The sequence below is a fragment of the Ustilaginoidea virens genome, chromosome 4 (genome assembly GCF_000687475.1).
Source record: "Ustilaginoidea virens chromosome 4, complete sequence".
Taxonomy (NCBI): Eukaryota; Fungi; Ascomycota; class Sordariomycetes; order Hypocreales; family Clavicipitaceae; genus Ustilaginoidea; species Ustilaginoidea virens.
Genome location: NC_057319.1, coordinates 269,404 through 295,174, shown reverse-complemented (window position 1 = coordinate 295,174; position 25,771 = coordinate 269,404). Strand labels below are relative to the sequence as shown.

At 59.1% G+C, this 25,771-nt stretch overlaps 6 protein-coding genes across 6 annotated transcripts; 3 read left to right on the top strand and 3 right to left on the bottom strand.

The window, feature by feature from the left end:
- Positions 1-516: 516 nt before the first annotated feature.
- UV8b_04590 (uncharacterized protein) lies at positions 517-6,326 on the top strand (the record flags this gene model as incomplete). The annotated part of the gene is made up of 10 exons (XM_043142088.1): positions 517-519; positions 634-684; positions 767-779; positions 853-1,021; positions 1,771-4,043; positions 4,193-4,460; positions 4,580-4,689; positions 4,796-5,112; positions 5,415-5,608; positions 5,801-6,326. 10 exons carry the CDS (start codon positions 517-519, stop codon positions 6,324-6,326), a joined length of 3,924 nt encoding a protein of 1,307 aa, XP_042998022.1.
- A 7,520-nt stretch (positions 6,327-13,846) lies between these two features.
- UV8b_04589 (uncharacterized protein) lies at positions 13,847-15,758 on the top strand (the record flags this gene model as incomplete). Its single annotated transcript, XM_043142087.1, has 2 exons — positions 13,847-14,298; positions 14,387-15,758. The coding sequence occupies 2 exons, from the start codon at positions 13,847-13,849 to the stop codon at positions 15,756-15,758; spliced, it is 1,824 nt and encodes a 607-aa protein (XP_042998021.1).
- A 1,287-nt stretch (positions 15,759-17,045) lies between these two features.
- Positions 17,046-19,678, bottom strand: UV8b_04588 (uncharacterized protein; the record flags this gene model as incomplete). The annotated part of the gene is made up of 3 exons (XM_043142086.1): positions 17,046-19,174; positions 19,312-19,446; positions 19,663-19,678. 3 exons carry the CDS (start codon positions 19,676-19,678, stop codon positions 17,046-17,048), a joined length of 2,280 nt encoding a protein of 759 aa, XP_042998020.1.
- Positions 19,679-21,496: 1,818 nt separating this feature from the next.
- On the top strand, positions 21,497-23,011 carry UV8b_04587 (uncharacterized protein; the record flags this gene model as incomplete). The annotated part of the gene is made up of 5 exons (XM_043142085.1): positions 21,497-21,791; positions 21,877-21,971; positions 22,046-22,137; positions 22,218-22,710; positions 22,805-23,011. The coding sequence occupies 5 exons, from the start codon at positions 21,497-21,499 to the stop codon at positions 23,009-23,011; spliced, it is 1,182 nt and encodes a 393-aa protein (XP_042998019.1).
- A 298-nt stretch (positions 23,012-23,309) lies between these two features.
- Positions 23,310-24,211, bottom strand: UV8b_04586 (uncharacterized protein; the record flags this gene model as incomplete). The annotated part of the gene is made up of 3 exons (XM_043142084.1): positions 23,310-23,672; positions 23,867-24,122; positions 24,204-24,211. The coding sequence occupies 3 exons, from the start codon at positions 24,209-24,211 to the stop codon at positions 23,310-23,312; spliced, it is 627 nt and encodes a 208-aa protein (XP_042998018.1).
- A 433-nt stretch (positions 24,212-24,644) lies between these two features.
- On the bottom strand, positions 24,645-25,765 carry UV8b_04585 (uncharacterized protein; the record flags this gene model as incomplete). The annotated part of the gene is made up of 2 exons (XM_043142083.1): positions 24,645-24,665; positions 24,755-25,765. 2 exons carry the CDS (start codon positions 25,763-25,765, stop codon positions 24,645-24,647), a joined length of 1,032 nt encoding a protein of 343 aa, XP_042998017.1.
- Between the last annotated feature and the right edge of the window lie 6 nt (positions 25,766-25,771).

The window sequence follows — 25,771 nt, the reverse complement described above, 5'->3', positions numbered from 1 at the left end:
TGGGTCCTTTTTTTTTTTTTTTTTTTTGGTTTGCCTCCTTTGGGGCGTGTAGAATGGCAGAGGAAGCGGCAAAGGGAAAGGAAATAGCTTGAGGCGTGGTAATTGGAAAGAAGAGGGAAAAAGGCGGCGTTTGCGTGGTCGGAAGTTGATGAGGAAGAAAGCCAGGCTCAGGCTGCGTACCTAATGTATCGATTATGCTGGGCGCCGCTTGTCCCCTGCTGCAGGCAGTCTGAGTCTGGGTCAACTCGTGCTGGCAGTGGGTTGGATCTGGGGTGGCGAGACAGGCCGCACGTCAGTGGTGCGATGCACTAATAAACAGTGGGGTGGGGTGGGGTGGGGTCGGGGCACTTGGGAGGCGAACATAGGTCTGGCTTGGCGAATGTGAATGTGAATGTGAATGTCTGGTGAATGTCAAAATTGACAAACGTCGAGGTGATTTTGGTCGCGCTCTGCCGAGTCTGTCCCTAACCAGCATCCAGACAACCATCTCGGCCTACCTGCGCGTCTCCAGAAATCATGGTAGGTGCCCAAAGTAGTTGATGCCTGGCGTTTCTCCGCCCCAACACCCCCCAACACCCCCCAACACCCCCCAAACCCCCAAACCCCACGACTTGGGCTGATCTGGGCGTCCAGGGCTCGCTGAAAGACGATGTTGCCGCGAACCCGCCTTGCTATCCTCGCGCGGTGAGTAATGTTGTGGCACAGAACCCGGAACCTCTCCACGTTGCGTTGCGCCAGACATGCTGACCACGTGGTAAACCGCCAGTGTGCTATTCAAGGTAGGTTCGACTACGGAGCACCTAGTTGCGCGGACATGGGCATGCCCCCATCTAACACAAGCCATCGCTTCAGACTGCTTGACGCGGAGCAACTACGACGATGCCAAATGCCAGCATGTCATCAAGGCGCTGTACCAGTGCTGCGAAGCCTTTTACCAGGAGCGCGGGGACGACGCCGCCAGCCCGAGCTGTCCCAAGCCCAGTCTCGTGCGCATGAAAATGAAGCAAATGAACGAGGCTACGTAGGTTCGCTCCGTCTTGGCGTTCCTGGGGGTCGCTCGACACGTTTTGGATTTTGTATGGTAGTTTCCCGTCCTCTCGAGGTTGTGCACGGATGTCGTGACAAGACGAGCAAGGACAAGGCAATGGGCAAAAAGAATAAAGAAAGATGAAGAAGAGAAGAAAAAGGTCAACGGGGCACTGCATGTAACGCTCATCGTATGTCACGTCCGCCAGCACGTAGGGCCTTGGCAACTGTTGTGAGGAGCGCCTGCTCTTATCTAGGCCATCATTGAGCGCGCGAGAGATCCGGAGATCTGAACAAGCAGTGAAGGTCTTGTTCCGAGACTCTAATATGAATGCCGATGACATTATTGGAGAAGCAGAAAAAGGAGAGAGGAAAGAGAAAAACTTCGTCGCCGAATTTTAAGCCCACCAAAGTGCCCCGGTGGACCAGGGCGCCCGCTTTGCTGCATACATGTATCATAGTAGCCAGTTCAGCCCAGCCTATCTGATACATACATAACCAGCCGATACAGAGTTGGACCCCCCTGTAGCTCCTAGACGCGCTGTCGCGGCTAGTTTTCCCGTCACCCTGGAGCCCAGAGCTTTTCAGTGGCTTGCTTCTCTCCAGATACCCACGTCAAGCTGCAACAGCGCAGACATCATCAACCCTTCCTTCCCATGCTCCTCAACTTAAAACTGACATCTGGCCAAGCCGACTCCACCCTCACGCTCATCATTGCCCATTTCTTTTGCCGCTAATCACCAGGCGGAGAGGCAAGTCGGACCATGCCGACACCACCCTGAGAGCCCTCCCATCCAGCATCCCGACGGGTCAGCACCCGGCGAAAAGAAAGGCAGGCAGTCATACCCTCGAAGGCTTCTGGGACGATACGGCAATACGAAAAAAGTGCGCACTGAGCAGGCCGTTGCAACTGTCTCCCACCAACTACCCTGCACAACTCACAACTTCCCAGAAGATGGAGCCCTCGACGAGACAACAACAACTCACAGCCACCGTGGTTCCCGGCCCGGAAGTTGAAGAGTTTGCCAACGCATTGGATAGTTGCCTGGCACCAGGCCTGAGCATACCCGAGAAAAGAGCGCGTATCTTGGACCTTCCACGCACGTTCCACGAAAATGCGATTCGGCGACTGGCGCATCACCGGCCGAAGCGTGCGGCCGCAGGAACGAGCGACGCGGACATGGACTTGGATGAGCAGACCAACAGCAACGGGCAGGCCGGCAAGTCGGATGAAGCAAGGCAGCTCGAGAAGGAGGCCGAGACCTGGGATCTCTTCAGACGCCTTCTTCCCTTGCGATACCCTGGCTCGGAGGACGCAGAGGTCACGCGATTCTCCCCGCCAGCCTCGGCCTCGGCCTCGAGTTCCGCACCCCGTCATCACGTCGACGATTTCCTAAAGACGAACGGTCTGGCCCTAGAGCGGCGCGCTGTTCTTCAATGGCTGCAGACCAATGCGGCGGCGGGGCCAGACATTGACGAGCTGGCGCACGATCTGCAAAAGAATGCCGATAGAGGAGACATCATTGCGCATGGCTGGCTGCACACCCGGTCCAAGATCAAGTTCCGCAAGAATGTGACGGCGTGGCCTCACCTACTTGATCGCCAGTCGCCGAGTGTCACGGCCTCTCATGTCAACTCGGAGGGGGCTCCGCTCGTCACTCACCTTGACCCTGACGCCCCCACGAGGCAAGGGCGCAGGCTGGAGCCGCAAGACGACTACTTTGAGCGCGCCATCTGGCTAGGCTGCTTCGAGCACCTCAGGAGAGGCAGCAGTTCCAAAGAGATCCGCGAGTGGTGCCAAGAACGAACCGAAATGTGGAGGGAGATATCCATGTCTGCCTTGCCTCTCTGCGTCGACGATACCCAGGCAGCCGAGGTCAGTGCCGACCCGGCGTCTCTGGCCCTGTGGAGGCGTATGTGCTTTGGTCTGGCCAGGCAGGGTGGCTCGGGCGACTATGAGCGAGCCGTGTACGGCATCCTGTCTGGCGACATTGCCAGCGTTGAAAAGGTGGCAAAGACGTGGGACGATTACCTGTTTGCACACTACAACGCGCTCTTGCGGTCTCAGATAGACACGCATGTGCTGTCCCGGTGTCCGCCGGAGACGGTTTCCGCTCTGACGCAGTTCTTTTCGGCCTTTGACGCCGTGCAGTACCACGGGGAGGAGCAGGGCGCCAACAAACGCATCGTCCAGGCCATCAGCTCGAACCCGAGCCTCGGGGCCGATGCTGGAGAACCGCACAAGGCCCTGCAGGCCGCCCTTATTGCCGAGGAGCTCGACCGGCACCTTTACGAACAAGGCCTGGTGGTAACCGAGTCCGCCAATGAATTTCAAAAGTCCCGCCTTGTCCGGAAGGGGCTGGGAGACGAGCCCGAGGTGCCAAGGCACCGCTACTTTGACCTGACGCAGCACAGCGGGCTGCGCATCGTTGCCCACGTATTCGTGCTCGTCTCGCTGCTGAACCGATTCGACAGCCACGGGCCCGGCCCGTTGGAGGGCGGAACTCCCCCGGTTTGGCGGTTTTTCCAGGAGAACATCCTCGCCGGCTACACCGACTACCTCAGACGGGCCAGGCTGCAGGAGCTCATTCCGCTGTACTGCTCCGTCCTGAGCCCACCGCGACGCTACGAAGTGCTCAGCTGGAACGTGATTGAAGACGCGAACCCGAGCAACCGCGCCACCCAGCTCAAGCTGATCAAGAGAGCCGGCATCGACGTGCAGACATTTGTCGAAACACAAGCGCATCTCTTGTTTGACGAGCTGGACGACAGCCCAGAGCCACCTGCCGCCGTCAAGCCGTTCAAGATCCTGGGGGAGCGACCGCCGTCCTCCCGACACGGCAGGCCGATCAAGGCGGATTTTTTTACAGATTTTCTGGGGGAGGTTGAGGACGACGAGGATGCCGTGGACTTGAAGGACGTGCACGTCATTCGCGCGCTGGAGTGGCTTCTGACAGTGGGCGAAACATGGCCAAAGGTGTTTTCCATGGGAGTCAAGGTTTACAAATACTTTCTCCGTGAGTGGCATGGACACGACGCGGGTCTATTTCCGGGCGACTTTTGCCATTATACCATTCGTTTTTTTTTTTTTTTTTTTTTCCCTTTTTTGTTTTTTTTTTGCACGTGGGCCGCCGGTGAAAATGGTCTAACGGTTGGCAAACTACAGGAAACGGCCGACTCACCGCAGCTCGGCTGCTCATGCACAAGGCGACGTTTGCCGACCTGATGCGAGACATGACAGACGTGTACGAGCTGGATTTCGCCGTGTTTGACGACGCGGATTTCTGGGCCCAACAGCTCGAACAGAGCGGGATACGCAACATCCGGCCAGCGCAGGTCATGGCAGATGCTCGCAACTACAGGGAACTGGAAGCTCTGGTCAAGGCCCTGGACAGCCTTGAAACCATGGCGTCGCTTGTGGCCATCTCCATCGAGTAGGTTTTCCCTCGCTCCCCACGCACGCGCGCACACGCGCGCACAACACGTGCCGCCACGTCTCCGAGCTGGGTTCAAACATGAAAAGCGCTAACCGGGGGCCCAACAAACCACACAGCCTTGACGCGGCAAACAGGGACTTTTGGAACGGAGTAGGCGACGTGATCAAGACGACCAAGGACAACATGCAGCCGCTCCTGCAGAGCTGGCTGCTGGCAGGCATTGAAGGTATGCTAAATTCCGCAATCACACGCTCTTAGCTCTGCTTTTTTTTTGGGGGGGGGGAAGGGGAGCGCAACGTGTGTGCCGAGCTGACGACGGGTTCACTGCGCAGGGGGCGACGAGGAGCTCGAGCAGCTGCGCCAAGCGTACCTGCCCGAGACGATCCTGGCCTATGTCAGCGCCCTGCACTTTGCCGGCACGGGTCTGTCGCGGGACAATCTGCTGGAATGCATGGAGCTGGCCGCGGTGGTGGCCGAGAGGAACTCGGACCTGGCGTCGGCGTTTGTCGGCGCCGGGCGGATGACGGAGCTGTTGGAGTCGTTCACGGCGTGCAGCAAGGCGCTGGCGATTGCGACGGGGGACAAGAGGGCGGCCGGGTCGGGCAGCAAGAAGCTGCGGGAGAAGGGATGGTCAAGAGACTTGTGGGCGGTCAGACAATAGAAGTGACGGGGGGGGGAAAGCAAGCGCGTGCAGAGAAGGGTTCACGACAGGAAGTCATGTTGACAGAAATAGCAAACAGACGGCAGCGGAGTGCGGAGTGGAGTGGAGTCGAGCCCCCAGCCACAGCAGGCCCCACCTCCAAACGGCACGACATGAGCCTCCAAGACGTCCCATCTCCAACCCTCACTTTCTCCCCTCCCCCCCAACTCTCTTTCCTTTCCCCCCCCGTGCGTTTTCCCCCCGTGCGTTTCCCCCCCCTGCGCAATGAGCTTCCCCGCGGAGCTTCACAGCTCTACGCCGCCGGCGCCGCCGCCCAAAGGCCCCCACGACAGCAGCCTCAGCAGCCTCAGCACCCCGACGGCATCGTCTCCGCCGCCACCCCCCAAGGCGCCCTTGCGTCGCCCCCCCCGCCCGTTCTGCCGGCCGCAGAGCCCGTCCCCGACCCCGGCCAAGGCTGGCTGCCAGCCGTGCTGCGGGACAAGTCGTGCGTTGGCCCCCCCCCCCCCTTCTCCTTTCTCCTTTTCCTCCTTTACCCCCGCCCTTTTTGTCCCGGGGCCGGAACGAAGAGAGAGAGGGAGCGCAAACGACTGAAAATGCAAAATAAAATAAAAAAAAAAATGTCAAATGACAGTATGAAGATGGAGAAAAAGAGAAGCTGACGCCGCCCCCGCCCCAGGACGCAAGATCTGGCAGATATGCTGGGCGAGCCGGCGCTCGTCAACGCCGTGGCCCACGCGCCCAGCGCGGCGCACGAGTCCACCACGGCCTCGCACGCCACCTTGTCGGCGGCCCTCGAGCACAACGCCAGGCTGGCCGACGAGCTGGCGCTGGCGGCGGCGCGGCTCTCGCGCCAGCGGTCCGCGACCCAGGCGCAGCTGCTGGCCACGCACGCGCTGGAGCGGCAGTGGCGCCAGAGGCAGTCGGACATGGACCACGCGCTGGCCCCCTTCTCGCCCGCCTCGCTGTACCAGCAGCTCTCGCAGGGCGTCCAGGAGCAGGGGCTCGTCTGCCAGGCCATGGAGGAGAGTTTCCTCGACGGCGGCGGCGGCGGCGGCGGCGACGGCGACGGCGACGGCGTGCCCACTCCGGAGAGGGAGGTGGCCGAGTGCATCAGGAGGTATAGAGAGGCCAAGGTGCAGTTCTATCTGCGGCAGGAGAGGAAGCAGCGGTGGGACGAGGGTCGGGTTGGGGGATGGAGGTGAGGAGCAGGAAGTGGGCCGCAACGGGGGACCTTTGTCCTGACAATGTCCGTCGTGGCCGTGGCCGTGGCCGTGGCCGTGGCCGTGGCCGTGGCCGTGGCCGTGGCAGCTTGACCGTGGCAGCTTGACCGTGGCAGCTTGACCGTGGCCATCAAGAGCACGGCCGGCTTGCGCGTACAGCCGCATCTGGATTCCTTGGCGGGAAATAAGCGAATCACCACCCATTCGGTACAAGCGGAGCGTCTTGTCGAGCATGGTGTCGAGGATGGAGCGTCAACCCCGTCATCGACGCAGAGGGTTGATTCATCCAAGAGGTTGGCTACGGATATCACGACCAGAGGCAGTCGAGCGGGCGACGCATCGCAGAGACGTACTCGCAATAGATGGGAATTACAGCACAGCACAGCACACAAATCACAAAAGCCACCAAGCCCACGCCATTCCGCGCTTTTCCTCGAGTTATTCCAAAGCGCCTTGAGCTCTACATTCATCGGGCTACGCTCAACGGGACTCGCTTCCGTCCATTCTCACCATCCGGCGCTGACGGTCTCACCACCCGGCGCTGACGGGTACTGCTTGGCCATTCAGCTTCGTGCAGCCTTGCGTTCAGGGCGTGGGTTTTGTCGTCCTGTTGCCGTGGGAGGTTGGAGGCCAAGCACGAAATAGCTGCATGAGCACGTTGGCCACCTCGGTGCTGTTGGATGTCAATCACTCAAAGTCAGCATTCGCCGCGTGTGGCAGGTGATGAGTGTGCCCAGGTGAACAAGGAGTAGGGTCTGGTGGCATGGCATGTTTTGTCGGCTCCTAGAAGATGGAGGAGAGCAAGGCGGCGAGGCACGTTGAAATGGAAGCCGGCACTTGCCAGAAAGAGCGCGATGCGGTTGCTCCTTCCTTGGCCAACAGGTCAATGCGTACTGGACCGCACCCGTCACTGTTTCAACAACCTACGGTACCTGACCCAGGGTAGTACATTAGGATAGGTACCTATGTACCTAAGGTATGCTGCGACCAACGCCTCAATGGGAGGAAGCTCGAGGAAGGAGCTGCCAACATCAGAAGCTCTTTCCTCGGTTAGGTGCTTGATCGTGGAAGCTCCAACGTCGGGGAATGAGCCTACCGCCGTGACGAGTGACCACCAGGTGGAAACGCATCATCGATGGCATCTGTACTCCGTAGCTACTGACTCCTAAGCGGGCAGGTACGGACGGCGTGTTTGCCCACCTCGCACCTGGTTAGACATCTCCCTTGCTGAACGGAGTACGCAGTTCTGGGAGGATTATTGATTATTCTCGTCTTTATGCCACCATGTGTTTACCCCGTGTCTTCTGCGTGGCTTGCAAAACAAAGCCGCAAGTGGCAATGTAACTAAACCTTGGTTGTCCTGGCCTCACTCATTTTACCCCGAGCTATCGGCCATCATCTCTCATAAATGGTACGTCCAACGTACAACGGAGCATGGATACACTCTGCATTGCACGTTGGAAGCGAGGTGCTTGCATCTCGATGCTGTCGCCTCCATGCATTGTCCGTCATCGCCCGGGAACTAATGATTTGACTGCACATCCGATACGACCCAGCGTCCAGCGACTTGGAGAGGGGGGGGGGAGGGGGCCTGACGGCAACGGCACGTTGAGCAGAGGATGCAATCGACACGAAAACGCCGACTTGTCGCCGCAAAGCTCGTCGTGATTGGTAGCAGATCCATCGCGATCACTACAAGGCGCTAGCTACCGGAATCCGCTAGCTAGTGTTGCCGAGACCCAATTACAGAGTCCTGGACCGACAAGGAACTGCCGAGTCCCAGCCAGTAGTCCGTACGGACTCGCGGATTCCCTACGAAGTACGGATACCTCATTCCCATTCCAATTCCGCGGGCGCCGACTTGGGTTATTCACGTCATGTAGTACCCAGCTATAGAAATCAGGAAAAAGGAATCAGGAATCAGGAACTATGGACCGGCCAACAAGGCGAGGCATGGAATAACCCTGTGCCGCAGATACTGGTCTGGAAATGATACGTGTGCAACGCCATGGAAACGAATTCATCATTATACGTCTGTGCGACTCTGCATTGGGTTGCTACATACCTATGTCGGGTGGGCAAGCTTATCTCGAAAAAACAAATCAAAAGGTTAATCTCCCGAGATAGGGCCAAGCATTTCGCAGCGCCCGCCGAATATCCAACGCTGCCACATGGGGCGAGTCCACCGTCCACCGACCACCCCTAAATCGCCGAGGATCAGTCCGCTTGACCAAGCCGTTTATCGAGGCCTCGGCGCTTCACAAGCGGACGCGGCTACTGCGACTCGGGCATTTGCCGTTCTTTTCGCCATACGATTCAGCGTGTCATTGGGCGCTGCAACCATGCTCCCCCATACACTCGCAGCCAGGCGCAGTACGCAGTTCAGACGTCTCTTGTTGCATACCCTGCATGCTGGCGGATCCAGCAAAAAGGGCCGTCTGCTTTTAGCGTCTGCTTTTAGCGTCTGCTTTTAGCGTCGGAGTTGGCCACACTACTGGCATCATCGCCATGTTTTTTGTTATCTCTGCGGAGCAGCAGCAATTTTCGGAGTCGACACCTCTGATACAGGTACCCCATGTCAGATGCTTGCGATATCGCATGCAGCTCCGGATCAGCATGTTTATCCAGCTGAGCTGTCCTAATCGCGTGGGTTTATTTTTTTATTTTTTTTTTCAAGCCTCGTCCCCGGCCCAGCTCGGATCACGTCGTAACCCTTCGCACTGTATCCCGACGGGTAGGCCCATTGGTTGCGCGAGATGGGCGCAAGTGAAGATGACGAATGATTGGATCATCTTGCGCCCGAGAAGTAGCGGCACTGGTGCACCGATTGATGGGTAGGTAGATGAGCTGGTGGATTCGCTTAGATGCGGTGCCTACACCACATGCCAGGCGGTTTTCTCGTATTCACCGGTGTGTGTTGCTCACATGAGAAACGTCGGTCAACAGACGTGTGTGTGGTTGCTTTGGAGCGTGGAAACGAGGTATCAAGCATGTTTGCTCGAGGACTCTCCATCTGTATCCGCATCCCATCCAAGCGGATCCCCAGCTCACGCGTTGTGACTATTCTGGGGCGGTCTTTACTTGGTGTTGACCTGGTCGGATGACCGAAAAGCCGCGCCAGGCACCCCGACGGCGACGGTGTGTGGTGTACATACTACATACCACAGAGGCCAGGTTCACGGAAGGATGAGGGCGGCCCAGGTAGCAGTGCAGCGCTACATAGGGCGCCATGCGAGTATACTTGTCAAGTGCGATTGGACCCGAATCTGGTGATGCCCTCAGACATCCGGTATCCGGTTATCGATAGCACGGAGCTGGATGACTCGGCGCCGTGCTACGTAAGGAAGGTATCTACATAGGTACCTAGGTACCCAAGGTAGGTTGGTAGCTGGCAGCTGGCAGCTGGCAGCATCCTGCCGTGAACTTGTGGTACCAAACGTTCCGAGCGTGGGACATCAACGTCATCTGGTGGAGGGATAACGAGCGTGTTGGTCCCAGGCCTCGGGCTCTTTTCGGAAAGTACATGTACCAGAGTGGGGCTTCCCGCCTAGACCACAGGAGGAATCTCTTGCCTGTTTTAGGTCGTCAAGCCTGTGTGTGTCTGTGGCGGGGAGACAGCTATGTACATGGCAGTTTCTCCCAAGTCTGCATGTACTCCCTCAACACCGGCCCGAGACGGAACCCCAACCCAGGGGATGGGTTTCTCTCCCTTTTTGCTCCTTTCTTTGTTGTTGTTGTTGTTGTTGTTGTCCCCCCCCCCCCCCCTCCCCTTGATTGCGACAGCGGCACGGTCCAAGGGCCGATTCGCAGCCGTCACGACGTCAACAATGGCTCCCTCCTCAACGGACCTGTCCCACACACCGGGGGATCTTTGGCCACGGCACGAGGACGTCGGTGGACGACGGCCCTGTCCAACGGCGAGCCACACGGGCTTGGTTGGATCTGTGCATCTGCCGACACCTTGACGCTGGAGGTCGATTCCCGAGATCTCTTGCGAATCCAAGTGGTGTGGCCCGCGGTCGTTTGCCAAACCACCCGTCCGTCTCGGCAGGTAGCATTCATTCCTCGTAAGCCAAGGGGTTGGGGGGGGGGGGGGGGGGGGGTGCCAAAAAAAAAAAAAAAGGCAGAACAACCAGACGCCTTGTCGTTTTTCAGCTTCTCTGGGGGGGGGGGGTTTTTTTTCCGGTGATTTGACATTGACGAAAATAAGGGTCCTTTGGGGGACGTCGGGATGTTGGACTCGAGGGGAACGACTACAACATTGACGACGACGACGACGACGACACAAAAAAAAAACGAAAAAAAAAAAAAAAAAACCACCGCAGTAGGGCCGGAGTTGTGGTGGCTTTGGACGCGACGCGACCCTGTTGCAATGCAATGCCAAAAAAAAAAAAAAAAAAAAAAAAATCAAAGCCTGGACGCCCCTGGTCCGCCCGCCCGCCCGCCCGCCCGCAAGTGCGACACCCTCCTCCCACCCCCTTCGGTACATGTTGCATTTGCACGCTGGAAGAAGCCCGCCCGCATGGGTTGGTGGCGGACTGTCAGAGGAAAAAACGGAGCGCGGACACGGACACGGTCGAAAGGCAAGGCAAGGCAAGGCCGCAGCTCTGTTGAGCTTGGACATTGTTTTGGTTCGTGGTTTCGGCTACGGCCAGGACCAGACTGGACTGGGCTTGGGGGGCTTGCGGCGAAAGCCGTAACGATGAAAAGAAAGGACAACCCCCGGGGAGGAGCAGCGTGTGTTTCTGTCGCAGTCGGTTGCAGTCGGTTGCAGTCAATGGCAACTGCAACTAACTGATCGGTGGGTGAGTCAGTCGTCGGCTCTGTCTGTCTCGCGCATCGCCCGTCGGCCGGGGCGTTTCTGCGTCTTGTCTGCCCACCGGACCGAAGTCTGGAGGCCAGGCAGGCCAGGCAGGCCAGTCAAGCCAGGCAGGCCAGTCAAGGTCAAGTTGCGTTGCCAGCGTTCAATTCAATGCTCCCAATGCACATTGCGCATTCCACATTCAGGCTTCCGGTGCATGGGATTGCGTCAGTCTACCGTAACAAAGGGCATCCCCGCCGTGCCAAACCCAACAAGTATGTACAGTACATACAGTACACATGGTGCTCGGCAACATTCGCCGCAACAGGGTAGGGTAACGGGTCTTTTGTTGGATGATTGCTGGCGTTTGTTGGTCGCATGTCGCATGTCGCATGGAGATGAGACTCTTGTTGGTCCCCTGGACCACATGTCCGCGCGCGCGCCCATCCGGCAATTGGGGGCCCCCAGCCCGTTTCAAGGGCCGAGTTGAGGCGACAAGTTCCTGCTGCCTGCCGACTGGAACTTGCGGCCCATGCAGCCATCAACTTCTCGGGGTTATGTGTAGTAAGCGTAGTAGTATGTGTAGTATGTATGGTATGGCCTGGCGGACTGGACTGGGACTGGGACTGGGACTCGGATGGAGCGCTGGAATGCTGAATCTGCCGTTGGGGATTTTATTTTATTTTATTTCATTTATCATCATCATCATCATCATCATCATCATCGTCATGTTTTTTTTAAACACCCCCCGGGCTGCAACTGCTTCATGTGCCGTGCCGCCACCGCTACAGCAGGCCACGCAAATGCACCAAGGGTCAGTTGAAACTGCTGAATCTCAGGCTCTATTCTCCGGAATCCCCGCCCCCCTCCCCAGTCACCACAGCGGGCAAGGCGCTGGGGCAAAAGTCAGTGATTGGAGGAAACGGGGTCGTCGTCGTCGCCGTCGCCAGCTGCCCGCGGGGGCCCCTGGTTGAAACTCCAGCACGGCAGCATAAGCTCGTGCCTCGTGATTCGTCGGGCGGGGGCCGGGGGCCGGGGACTCCGGGGGCAAAGCCAAAGCCAAACGCAAACGCAAACGCAAAGTCCGCAGCGGGAAAAATCCAACCCTGGCTTGGGAGGCTTGGGAGCAGCCCAGAACGTCCGTCGGGGCAAGGAAGGCGGGGGGGCGGGCATCATGCCTCGAATGCATCAGTGATGCAAGGCATGGTCCAGGTCTGGCTGCAGCGTGGCGGATGCTTGGGGGCGGAACGGGGTTGCGGCCCGCGCGACTGCGACTCTGCCAGGCCAGCCAGACATGAATTCTGCAAAGAGCAAAGAGCAGAAAGCAAAAAAGCAAAAAGAAAAAAAAGAAAAAAAAAAGCAAAAAAGGAAAAAAGGAAAAAAAGGAAAAAAAACAAGAGCAAAGAACCAGGTCGACCCTCCCTCCGTTCTGGGAGCCTCCGCAAATGAGGCCGAAGCCTTCCAGGGCTTGGCTTGGCTTGTGCGCGGCGTGCGCGGCGTGCGCACTGTGCGGTGCGCGTCTTGCTGGGACGGTGCAGCGAAAAGGGCCGCGCTGCCCGGACCTCGCGGCGTGCTGCTTGCTTGGTGTCTGCGCCGCTGATGATGGAACAAATCAATAAATGAATGGCGCTGGGGGGGGGGGGGGCCCGACAGACGTGCACAGTGTACGTGCACACGGCACCTGTCGTGCGTGTCGTGCGTGCCGTGTCGTTGTCGCTGTCGCTGTCGCTGGTACATGGCTGCTCCACCATTAGGCCGGCCAAACGGCCGTCTCGACGAACCAGCGCCAGCGCCAGCTCGCAGCGTCAGGCCAGGCCAGGCCAGGCCAGGCCAGGCCGCTTTGTCATCCGCCTTGCCGATTTCATTGACCTTGCTTGTCCTTTTTTTTTCCATCAATCCTTCCATGATATGATGCATGCTGCTGCCCACCTCGCTCCATCCCAGCTGGGCGCTCAAAAAAAAAAAAAAAAGAAACGTCTTGCTGCGCTTCCGAATTGCGTGGCCTGCCTCTCTCCCCTCGGGCCGTATCGTTTGCGACATCTGCCTCTTCGCCTCTGCCTCTGCCTCTGTCCCCCCCCCCCCCCCCCCCCCCCCCGCCGGTGGCTCGTCGCCATTTGGTTTCCTTGGTCGTCGTCAACCGGCGCCCCGCCCGTGAACCCATCTCGACTTGCCGTCATCTCTCGCACGCAACCACATCACGATATCCGTCTTGGCACTCGTTTTGCCGTCGTCACCGCTGGCACGGGCATCAAAGCAAAAGCGACTCTTTGTTTCCAGTTGCGAACCCGACGACGTCGGTTCTTCTTTAATAGCTTCTTGTTACGGCCTTGTTCGCCCTGAATCGAGGAGAGGAGCCTTTTCTTCTTCTCTCACCGACCCGAAGCCAGCTGCTGCTGCTGCTGCTGCTGCTGCTGCTGCACCTTTGCTTCCCTCTCCGCCGACCCCCGCCACAACCCCCCTTCCGTCATTCACGCTCTCGTCACCTTTCACCTTTCCCCCCCCAATTGGCTCTTGTTCGGTCAACTGTTTGAAGAACAAAAGCCTCTCCGCCATGTTGGGTTAGGGTTACATCCGCAGCGCCCAGCAGCAGAGACGCCGCGTTTCGCCCTCGCCCTCGCCCTCGCCCGAGCTGGCCGCGGTGGCCGCTCGTCCCGGATGAAAGCTCTTCGCGCGTGCCACTCGCTCAGCCTACCATACGACCATGGAAACTACTTCCACAATGTCCGAACATCCGACGCGCTCCGTCGCCATGGACCCGCCGCACGTTACCGAGTTCGCTTCCGAGCGGTACTTTGAGAAGCTCAGCCAGCTCAGCCAGCTCAGTGCCAGTCAACAGGCGCAGCAACGCCCCGAGGCGGGCGAAGCTTTGGCCGCGCCGGCGGCATCAGCGGCATCGGCGGCATCGGCGGCATCGGCGGCATCGGCGGCACTAGCGGCACCAGCGGCTGCCGCCTCTTCCACCTTCATCCTCCCGTTGCGAGAGACCAAGACTGTGGATCCGGAGCGCAACAGGCAACCTGAGCAGAGGCGGGACAAGAGCCGCTTCTTCAGCTTCCGTCAAAAAGTCTCGCTGCTGCACTCGAAATCGCAGCCGACCGAAGTTGAGACACCTGCTCGTCTTGCGAAAGCCTCAACCGAGCCCGCTCTCAAGAGGTAAGTCCTCCGCCCTCTTCCCCTGCGAATTATGCGGCCTCCAGCAAGCTAACAAACTGCCGCCGGGGGGGGGGAGGCTTTCTTGCAGGGTTCCCTTTGACCAATCCTTCTTGGCACTGCCAAACGAGCTTCAGGTTCAAATACTGTCCCATCTCCCTCTTACCGACATCCTCGGCCTCCGACTCGCCTCCAAGACCTGGCACACGTTGATCACTCTGAACGAAGGACCCATCGTCCGGCATCACCTCGACACGCACGTTCCCGCATATGCCCTCCGCCTATATCCCGTTGCCGACCCGTCCGAGCTGAACCTTCACCATCTCTGCAGCCTTTGGCACCGACTGCATGTCGCGGCAAAACTGGCCTTCCTCATGTGCGAGTGGATCACCAAGGAGATATTCCTGCGGCAGACGGAAGCTCAGCAAGCTGCCTTTGCGCCCCAGCGAGAGCGCCTGCGCCGGCGGCTCACCCCCCTGCTCTTCACCACCTTCCACTTTTTCGAAACCTACCGCAAGCTGCACCTCAAGCACATCTCGGAACACGGCGGGCACGGGTTGAAGCACGAGCCCTACACGCTGCACCCCATCGAGGCCGAGATCATGAACACGTACGACGACCAGACCCTCCTGCGGGTTCACGAGGTGTTCCCCCTGGTGATTTCGTCTTTTTGCCGGCGGCTTCGACCCCCAACCTACGTCGGCCGGGTGGAGAGATCGCTGCGCGGGTACCTGCGAGAGCGGCCCTCGGACGAGATGCATTCGGCCATTCTGTGCATCGGCGGCCTGCGCCAGGTCGAGAGATTGTGGGAGATTAAGGGCTACAACAACCGCCGCGCGGCCGTCGACCGATGGCTCGAGAGCCTGACCCGAGACTCTGCCAAGGACCAGCAGCAGCAGCAGCACCACCACCACCACCACCAGCACCAGCACCACCATCACCACGGCCCGGAGCACTCGCCCGTAAAATCCCGCCTGGGCCTGAAGGCGTTTGGCCGCAAACACGGGGACCGGCCCGCGCGCCGGCGCTCCTCCTTCAACGACGGATCCAGCAAGACGCGGTGCCCGCCAGGGCCCGTCGCTTGTGACGCCGCCGCCGCCGCCGCCGCCGCCACCACCACCACCACCACCACCTCCACCACGGACGGCGGACACGACCCCTGCTGGGTGTTCCACACGAGCCTGGCGGCCGACGTCCCCATGCCGCCCCTGAGCCGCGAGAAGGCGCAGACGCTGCTCGACGACGTGCCGGTCCTGCAGCACATCTGGCTCACCACCGCCGAGGCCGTCATCCTGGACCGGGGCATCGTCAGGCGGCCCCAGGACATCAAGCGCAACCAGCAGGTCATGCTGGACCTCATCCGCGAGGACGGTCTCGACCAAGAAGACGAATGGTGGTACGGGCGGAGCAACCCGGCCTCGATCCGGCCGCCAGCCAGCGCCATGCACGACGAAGCCGACTGACCGGAGCTCTCCTCGACTCTGCCGACCTCTTCTCTACCTCCTACCTGGGTACCTCTTTTTTTTTTTTTTTCCTTCTTTTCTTCTTTTTTCTTCATCCATCTTGTTCCTCTTGTCACAGTGCATCATCCCTTGTCCAGGTACGCAAGGGTACAAAAGCCCATGAGCATTTACCAGGAGTTGCGGGCTTTCTTCTTTCCGTCCTTTTTATTTCCCTCCTTGCTCTCTTGCTTCCTTCCTTCCTTCCTTCCTTCCTCCCTCTGCAAAAAATCCGCACGCCACGCTCATCTTGAGTTCTCTCACGGTGTGCTCTGTTCTCGCCACCCTACTGCCGCGCGGAAATGGATAAGCACGCCCCCCCCCCCCTTGATGGAAAAGACCGGGTTCATTCCGCGGCGACGAGACGCCAGGCCCCGGGGCAAATCGAGCGGGGACGCAGCGCTTACTCATGTAACTTGTTTCTCTCTACTCTCTTCATTCATTCATTCATTCATTCATTCATCATTCATTCGCGCCGGCTTGTACATCCATCGTCCTGCATTTACATGGCGCACCGCCGGCCGGCACCCGCCTATCGTGCAGTCATGTCGAGGCGTCGGCGCGCGGGGAAGGCACCAGTCGTCACGCGGATAGAAGGCATGAGTCAGTCATCTTTTGTCTTTACACACACATATATATATATATATATATATATATATATATATATATATATAAACGGACGTTAAAATGTGTGTGTTTCAGCCCGTGCTACTCCCAACGCGTGTGGGTTTTTCCCCTTTGAAAATGCAGACATCAATTACCCAAAGTGCTCGTAGGGAATGAAGGGTTTGCTCGGAAACGAAAACGAAACGCGACGTTGATGCGCCCAGCCTAGAAATGTCCTCGGGGGAAAGTCCGCCAAAGCCCGCCCGCACGTACATACATACATCGTAGTAGGTGGAGAGATTTTTTTTTTTTTTTGCGAGAAAAAGACGAGGAAAAATAACACGGCAAACAGGAAACAGGGGAAAAACAAAACAGAGCGCCGCCGGTGCCAGCCAAAACCAACTGACCGTAAAAAATAAAAAAAATAAAAAGCCGAAAAAAGACGAAAAAAAGATGAAAAGAAAAAAAAGGAAAAACATCTGTATTTCCCCTCAACAATTCCTTGTCAAAAGTAGTCTGGGCAAAGTGTCTCCCAACATGGTCCAGGGACATGCCACGGAAGAATTAAATGTTGTCAAGATTCGTCGCCTTGTTTTTCTGTTTTACATCTTCTCCTTTCTTGTCTTCATCTTCTTCATCTTTTGCCTACATGAACCCTTGGCTGTGAAAGGTGGAGTATGGACCAATCGAGGGACTCACGTTTGGCGGCGGCGCGTGATGCCGATGCTGACTGCTGTGAGGTATTTGATGTCGGGGCGCGTACAGGCCAGGGTTGCTGGGAGGAGCCGAATGCAGCAGTTTGGCATGGCTTTGAGGCAAGTGCATATGGCTGCCAGGCAGGCTCTGGCCGAAGCTGTTGCTGGCTGCGTCGAGGGGGCTGGGATGGTGGTGGTGGTGGTGGTGGTGGCGGTGGTGATGGAGAGGGTCGTGCCTCAGCGCAGCCGGTTCGCCGAAGAAGCTGTGGGGCGGCAGGCTCACCTCCGGAGGCGCATATCGGTGCTGGCTCCCTTGCGGTCTGGGGAGCGTCTGGTTCGGGTTTGCGGACAGCTGCACGTGCTGCTGCTGAGGGGTCGCGGTGGTGCCGAAGAAATGGCTCAGCTGAGGCGCGCGATTGTCTTCGGGCCGGTCGAGGCCGCCAAAATGGGTGACGGGGTCTGGGGAACCGAAGCCGCCTGGCATCAGGTCCGGTTGGGATACCGCTCCCGGCTTTTGCCCGGTCGAGCTCGATATGCGGCGACGTTTAATGCCGTGCAACTCGTGCTCTGGCCTGTTCAACAGCATGCCGTTGTCGTGCGCGCCGTTGGGCTGGCTCGGCTGCATAAACGGTCTCCTGTTTGGCATATTCTGCTCCATCCCCATGCTGCTGCTGGGTTGGTGATTTGACAGGCTGGCTCCAAAGCCGCCCACCCCTTCTGTCGATTGCTTGTCCGAAAGGCCTCCGACAAACTGCAGGTGGGACGGGTACTCGTGGTTGGACAGGGAGCTGTCCTGATACATGGCGTCTGACACCTCGACGCCCCCGCCGCTGTCAGTGTGTGCTGGCTCGTCAACCTGTTGTTCATGCTGTTCTTGTTCCTGCTGTTCCTGCTCTTCCTGTTCCTGCTGGTCGTGGTCGTGGTCGTGGTCGTGGTCGTGTTCGTGTTCGTGGTCATGTTCGTGGTCGTGGTCGTGGTCGTGTTCCTGTTGCTGCTCCTGTTCTTGCTGCTGCCGCCGCCGCCGCTGCTGCTTGGCATCGGCGGGTTTCCCATCAGACTTGGCCTTTGGTCGGTTTTTAGAGCCCTTGGGCCGACCTCGTTTCCTTGGGCCCACGAGGCTGCTGGAGTCGGCTGAGGCCGGTAGTGCGCAAGATTCGTCGGGCGTGCCGGCAATTGACGCAGCAGGCTGCCTTTCGACGTCGGGGCCCTCGACGTTGCCGGTGTCGTCGCCCATGGCGGGTATCACGAGTGGCACGCTACCCTCTGGCATTTTTGCCGAATGCCTTTTGCCCTTGTCCGACCGCACTTTCGAGCTCTTGCTTCCCTTCGGTCTGCCTCTCCCTCGTTTCGCCATCCCGGCAATCGAGTCCGCTGTCGAGTGGGAAGCCACTGTCACGCACAAGTCTTCTTCGTTTTGAGCATTGGCCGCCGTCGCGGCAGAAGGCGAGCCGGAACCGACGGCTGGACTGCAGCTCGGAGACGCCGGCCCAGCCATGTTTGGGAAGAGCTCGGCGAGCCAGCCGACCAGAATGGCGCCAGATCCATTCCCTGCAGCGCTTTGTGGGAAAGCAGCATCTTGCACGGGTGGGGCCGCCATTGGTACTCCCCCAAAATAAGCGACACCTCTGCAAAGCTGGTCCACCACCATGTTGGGGTTCAAGGTTCTCAGCAGCGTAAGAAGCCGAGCCTGCTCGGCTTTTGTTTCGTACGGCGAGAGCGGAGTCGTCCTCCTGCTCGGCGGCTGAAATGCTAGCGTGGTGTTCTCTTGGTCAGTTTTGGCAGTGTCCTCGGCTTTCAACTCCTGCTTTTGGACATTGGGGCTCCCCCCCCATCTCTTCTTGAGCTGTCGTAGCGACTGGTAGCCGGCTTGGTTGAACAGCCTGGAGGCTGCTGCGGTTTCTTCGCTCGTTCGTCTTGCCGCTTCGAGCCTTTCTGTCGAGTCGGCGGCCGAGATTCCCATTTGCAAGACGGCAAAGTTGCCATTCTTGACATCTGGGACGTGTTGAAGCTTACTTGGGACAAAGTTCCTGGGGCGACCGTCGATGGACGGGCTGCTTTCCGGGGCGTAGTCGTGAAAATCTAAGGACGGCGAAAATAGAAAAAAAAAGAAGGAAGAAAGAAATAAGCAAGAGCAGAAAAGGGTCAGACAAGGCCCCCGTCCCATGGCTTCACCGGCCCCACGGTTTGAAGACGATGGCATGGCAAAGAGCACGCACCTCTGTCCATGCGGAATGTAGGGATGACGACATCACAGGGAGCCACAGCGTCGGAGTCATCGTTTCCATGAGCAAGGCCGGCTTGATGGTTTGCGTCGTTGGGCAGCGGGCCGTCTGTGGTGACAGTAGGCGAAGCTGCAAGTAACAACATCAGCTTCCTGACACAGCAATGCGGGCATGTTCCGTCGTCCGTCGTCCGTCATCCAGCGTCCAGCGTCCAGCGTCCAGCGTCCAGCGTCCAGCGTCGGGCGTCGGGCGTCGGTCGCTCGTGGGGAGAGGGAATGTGGCAGGAGCAGAATAAAAACGAGAAAAACACTAAAGGATCTGCATTAGGCTGAAAGCAGCACTCACTGGCGATTGGCCCCATGGTTTTAAAATAAAGTTTGGGATTGCGATCAGCAAGCAGGCAATGGCAGCGGTGCCGTTCCCAGAACCTGGCGCCAGTCTCGCAGACTCAGTGGGCGTTCTGAGCATCGGCGCGAGGAGCTTTGCCTGAGTTCACATGATCCAAAGCACAGGCGCGAATGCTTCAATCATTCCATCAAGCGCGGAGTCTGGTGGGATGGGCGGCGGACGGGGGAGGGCGAAGGGCGAAGGGCGAAGGGCGAAGGGCAGGACTGGAGGATTGGGTGGTCAACGGTGCGGTGCAGTGCACAGAGGTGGAGGGAGAGCCGAACGTGGTGGTGGCAGCGGAATGAGATGAGACATGTTGGAAGGGGAGAAAAAAAAAAAACAGGTGCAGCCAAGGAGATTGGGCTCGCACAGCCGCGCCAGGAGAGGGTAGCGGTACATGGGGTACATGGAGTACGTGGAGTCGGTACAAATGAAGTACGTGGAGTACGTAGAGTACGTGGTGGACATGAAGGTGCCAGGTGCAAGGTGCAAGGTGCCAGGTGCCAGGTGCCAGCCGTCACTAGTGGTCTGGTTGTGTTGGGCGCGTTTGGCTGGTTGATGTCGTCTGGTGGTTGGTGGCTAAACACTGTCGGCGTCGTCTACGAAAATAGCGAGTCTGGGGTCTGGACTGGATGGTGATGATTCCAGGACATGGGCATTGGCGACTGTTGATCACGGCACGGCGTGGCGTGGCGCGGCATGGCATGGCATGGCATGCATGAAGTGAAGCGACATGGTCGAGCAGCAAGCAAGCAAGCAAGCAAGCAGCCAGCGACGTGGACACTTTCTGGCGAGTTGGAGCGAGGAGCGAGGAGCGAGGAGCGAGGGGAGGGGCTTTGGGGGGAGAAAGGGGGGGGGGGGGTGGTTGACTCAGGTACCGGGCCTTGTTGGGCAGGTACCTGATGGAGACCTGCCGAGTACCGGCGACCCAGGGCCTCAGCTGATTCCGGCAAAGCCACTTCACTCTTCGCTTCACTCGCGACGTCGCGTCTGATCCCAGGTTACCAGACAGGCTACGAACACTACTGCTATGTACTACCAGTCTCTACATTACGTACATGACGGGGTCGCGGCCGACGGGTGGGCAAGGCGTAGACACCAACCCTTGTGCTGGGCCCCATGCCAAGGGGCATGTCAAGGGCGGTGGGTTGGCGAGGCTCTCCAATCGCTGGATTTGACCAGCTGGCAACCCGTGGAGTCTAGGCATGTAGTGCCAGGTACCTCTCTGGTCCCAGAGCCACCCAGCCAACTGCCAGCGACGTGGAGTGGTCAACCGTCAATGAATGCGACCGCTGGGCCTACATGTACCTTGGATTAGGTAATACGTACCTTGGGTCCCTTGCACTGAGCGAGTGCTGCTCGAGTCCCGCCCAGCTCTGAAGAAATCCACCCACGGCCTCCCACGGTTGGCCCAACATTAACCTCGCACGCTCCATGTCCTCGGCCCTTCCCCACCTGCTGGGCTGGACCCACCAGGCTACCGCCAGCGGCCAAACCCAGGCGGACAATGTCCTTGTCTGGTCCAACCAGACGTCAAACATCGTGCCTGCCTGCCTGCCTGGCCTATCAGTTGTTGCTCTCACGCCGAGCTCTGCTACCTCTTGTCGTCCCCAGCCCAGCCCGGTTTCTTCAACCGGTTTCTTCAACCCCAAGGACACCGGAAAAGAAAAAGAAAAAGAAAAAGAAAAAGAAAAAAACAAAGAGAGGAAAGAAACAGAGATACAAAGAAGGATACGGCCAAGTAAACAAGAGTCACCTGCGCTCCGGCATCCGTCGCCCAAGTGCAACCGAAATGACTTCCCGGTATGCTGTGGTTTCCCTCCCCCTCAGCGCCCTCGACTCGAGCAACAGAGACGATGCCACATCCGCCCTCAGCGCCGTCGTTTCTTCCGACAATGGCTCTGTGAGCCCTTTCAACGTCCCCGACTTCAAAATCGGCACCCTGGATGCCCTGGTTCAGCAGGCCGACGACCTGGCCAAGCTGGAGTCGACTTGCCACGCGGTTGTTGCCAAGGTCGGCGACTCCCTAAAGTCCGTCCTGAACAATGATGAGGAGCGTCTGGCTTCATACAAGATGGTGAACGACAGTGAGAGCTTCATTCTTCTTTTTCTCAAAGCTCGCCCGAAGCTGTTCCATCCGCAATGCTGGCAACTAACGGAATCGCCAAACAGAGCCCCCAGAACAGTACCTCCGCAACTTTACCTGGAACAAGATTCGATACCGCAGCGACAAGTCTCTAGGCGAGCTGATAGACATGCTGAAAAAGGTACCAGATGAAAACGGCCTCTGGCCAGATGACGTGGGATGCCGCTAACGTTTTCAATCTCTTTTCTCTCTCAGGAGCTGACCACCGTCGACACCGACGTCAAAACCAAGTTCAACCAGTACAACACGATCAAATCCAACCTCGCCGCTTTGCAACGGCGTCAGACGTAAGCGCAGAACAGCAGCAGCTTTCCTCGCCGCATGCCGTGACCAGAACTTCTAACCGTGGTGTTGCGTATCCAACTAGTGGCAACCTTGCAACCAAGTCTCTGACCCCGATTGTCAACCCAAAACTCCTCATCCAAGACTCGGAATACATGGAAACGCATTTGATCGCGGTGCCGACCAACTCCAAAAAAGAGTTTCTCAAATCTTACGAGACCTTGGCTCCCATGGTTGTGCCTCGGTCGTCTGTTGAGGTTGACCACGACGAAGAATTTACGCTATTTGCCGTGGCCACTTTCAAGAAGCACAGCGCCGAGTTTGTGCAAAAGTGCCGAGAACAAAAGTGGACTCCTCGGCAATACACGTACGTCGAGGGTGGTAGAGAAGAAGAGCAGCGCGAACTGGATCGGGTGACCAACGAGGAGCGCAAGGTCCGCGGCGAAGCCCTCCGCCTCGGCCGAACAGGGTGGAGCGAGAGCGTCATGGTCTGGATTCATGTCTTGACGTTGCGAGTCTTTGTCGAAGCTGTGCTGCGATACGGTCTACCCCTCGACTACTACACAGCCTTGATCAAGGTGAGAAGAAGAAATGCACACAAGATGATGGGCTTGCCAGTCAGCGTCTTGCTCGGGGTGACGCATGAACTGACCTTTGCCGGCCGCCTGACAGACCACACCGAAACTGGTGGCCAAAGTCAAAACCGCCCTCGATTCGAATTACGCATACTTGGGCGGCAACGCATTCGGACGCGACAAGCGCGGCTGGGTGACCAAGGATGATGCTGCGATGAGTTCCGAGATGGCAGCAGCGGGGCTCGGAACCGGCGAAGGACACGAGTACACAGCTTACGTTTACTACGAAATGGAATTCCCGTGATGGACTTGCAACTGCCTCTTTTGGTTTGCTGACTGTTTATATTTCAAGCTGTTGAGAGAAGGGGGGTCGATGATGTCCACAACCAATGCGACGAGGCGCCCAACTGTATTTTACTCATGCTCAATGATGTGCGAACCGTAGCCGGCATGACGAAGCGACCAAAACCAAAACAGGGAAATAGATCTAGCTGTATATATATTTATCTCTATATCTATACTCTTGACAATGAAGAAGTGCCGGGAGGGTGACGCATGAAGCTCGTCTGCGCCATGGTGCTCATAAAAGTATAGTTGGTCTTCTAGGGCAGCTGGAGATGGCCCTGCTCAACAAGCCAGTCGACAATGTGGGCAACGCACTCCTCCACCGAGCTCTCGTGCGTCTTGATTGTGATTTCCGGGTTGGTCGGTTCCTCGTACGGGGCCGAGATGCCGGTAAAGTCCTTGATCTCGCCCGCACGAGCCTTCTTGTAAAGACCCTTTGGGTCGCGCTGCTCGGCAACCTCGAGAGGGACGTCGACGAAGACCTCGACAAAGGGGAGGGCTTCATCCTGGGGATCCTGCGACGCGGCGTGAAGCCGACGGGCCAAGTCGCGATCCGCTCGGTAGGGCGAGATGAAGGACGTGATGGCAATGGTGGCCGAGTCGGCAAACAGCTTGGCGACCTGGATTTTGTGCGTGTGCGTGATTTTTTTTTTATTTTATTATTTTTATTATTTTTCAGTTTTTCTTTTTTCCGCCACGGGGGGGGGGGGGGGGGGGGTCCAAGCAGGCAAAGCAACGCATGGCGCGAGAAGAAGCCCCCCAGCCCACTGCCCACCGGGGAGAAGAAAAGGAAGGGGGAGGGGGGAGGCCTCACCTCGGAGATGCGGCGGATGTTCTCGTTGCGGTCGCGCTCGGAGAAGCCGAGGTCCTTGTTGAGGCCGAAGCGCACGTTGTCGCCGTCGAGGCGGTAGGCGGCGCGGCCGAGGTGCAGCAGGTGCTGCTCGAGGGCGGTGGCGACGGTGGACTTGCCCGAGGCGGAGAGGCCGGTGAGCCAGATGGTCAGGCCGCGCTGGCGGCGGAGCTGGGCGCGCTGGCGGCGCGAGAGGGACGGGTGCCAGGTGATGTTGGAGCTGGGGGGGGGGGGATAGTCAGTCAGCGGGCCGGGGGAGGGGGGGGGGGGAATTGGACGAGGGGGAGGACGCGGGACGTGCCTGGCCATTGCGGTTGGATGGGGGATGGCGAGGGTTAGAGCGTGGCAGATGTGCGGCGGCTGGGGGTTTTTGGGGTTGAGCGGCGGCGGCGTTGAGGCAATTCGGCTGGGTGGTGTCGCCATCGCCGAGGGGGCGGGATGGACGAGTTGCATGTGGGGAATCAATTGGCGGGCGGGGCGGCGAGACGTCAGTCATTGATTGACAGCTGGTGCGCGGCTGGCTGGGCTCATGCATGTGCTGGATTGCATTGAGTGCAGCTTGGCAGCCAAGTGGTCACTGCCGAGTCTATTGACGTCTGGTTCTGTTCTATACTGTTCTGTACTGTACATGCAACATGTAATGCAATATGCTAGGCCAACCTCGTCTCCTCCAGTCTGCTGCTTCCTGGCCATTGACAACCTCACGCAAGCATCTCCCGGGCTCTCCCGGGCTTCCCCCCCTTCAAGCAAGCTTGGGCAGCATCTGCGCAAAAAAAAGACAAAAGATCAGTCAGCCCACGGGATCGAATCAAGCTGAAAAAAGAAACGGGCAAAAAAAAAAAAATCACTCACCGCCGCAAACTTGGGCGACACAAACAGCGCCGTGGCCTCGGCATACAGCACCGGCGCCTCCCCCCCCGCGGGCAACGACTCGATGCGGCCCTTGACCCAGGCCTTGCGGCCCTCGGCGCGCGTCGTCTCGGCCCGCAGCACCAGGTAGCTCCCCGCGGGCACCGGCGCGCGGTAGTCGACGGTCAGGTTGGCCGTGACGCCGACCCCGTGCGGCAGGGCGCCGAAGCAGCAGCGCGCGAGGCCCTCGTCCAGCATGGTGGCCAGGAAGCCGCCGTGCACGAGGCCCGGGTGGCCGCACAGGTCGTCGCCGACAAACACCACCGACACGAGCGACCGGCCGCCGGGCTCGACCCACGCGTACGCGGGGACGGGCACGCGTCCGGGGCCGGCGAGCGCGCCGCCCGTCAGGCTGCGCGCCCGGTACGCCCGCGGCATCTTCATGTGCGGCCGCGACTCGACGACCTCGCCGCGCTCGCCGCGCCGCCGGAGCTCCGCCACCAGCGGGTGCGCGTTGATGGCCTGCTCGACCTGCCGCGCCTGCGCGTCGCCCTCGCCCTCGCCCTCGCCGGGCGCGAAGCGCTCCAGGCTCTCGGCGTCCGAGTAGAACCCCATGCCGCGGCTGCTCAGGGCGCGCCACGACGCGTACGCTCCCGCGCCGCACGACGCCAGCCCGAAGAGCACCACCAGGAGGCCCCTGCCGAGGGCCCGCCCGGCGCGTCGGCGCGGCCTGCCCTCGCCCGGCACGCCCGCGGGATGCCCCGGGGGCGGCGTGGCTGCTCCGCCGGACGCGGCTGTTTGCCCGGACGGGCCGCTGCCCCTGGCGGCTGCGGCGGCGGCGGCGGCGGCGTCGGCCCGGCTCGAGGCCCTGCGCGACTGGGGCTGCGACTGCGGGACGGTCGTCGGGGGCAGCGCCGCCGCTCTCGAGGCTCGGCCGCCGTGGTGCCAGGCTGCCGGTCTCGCTGGTCTCGCCGCGGCGTTGAGCTGGCAGCTGGTCGGCGTCCGCTGCGCCATTTGGCG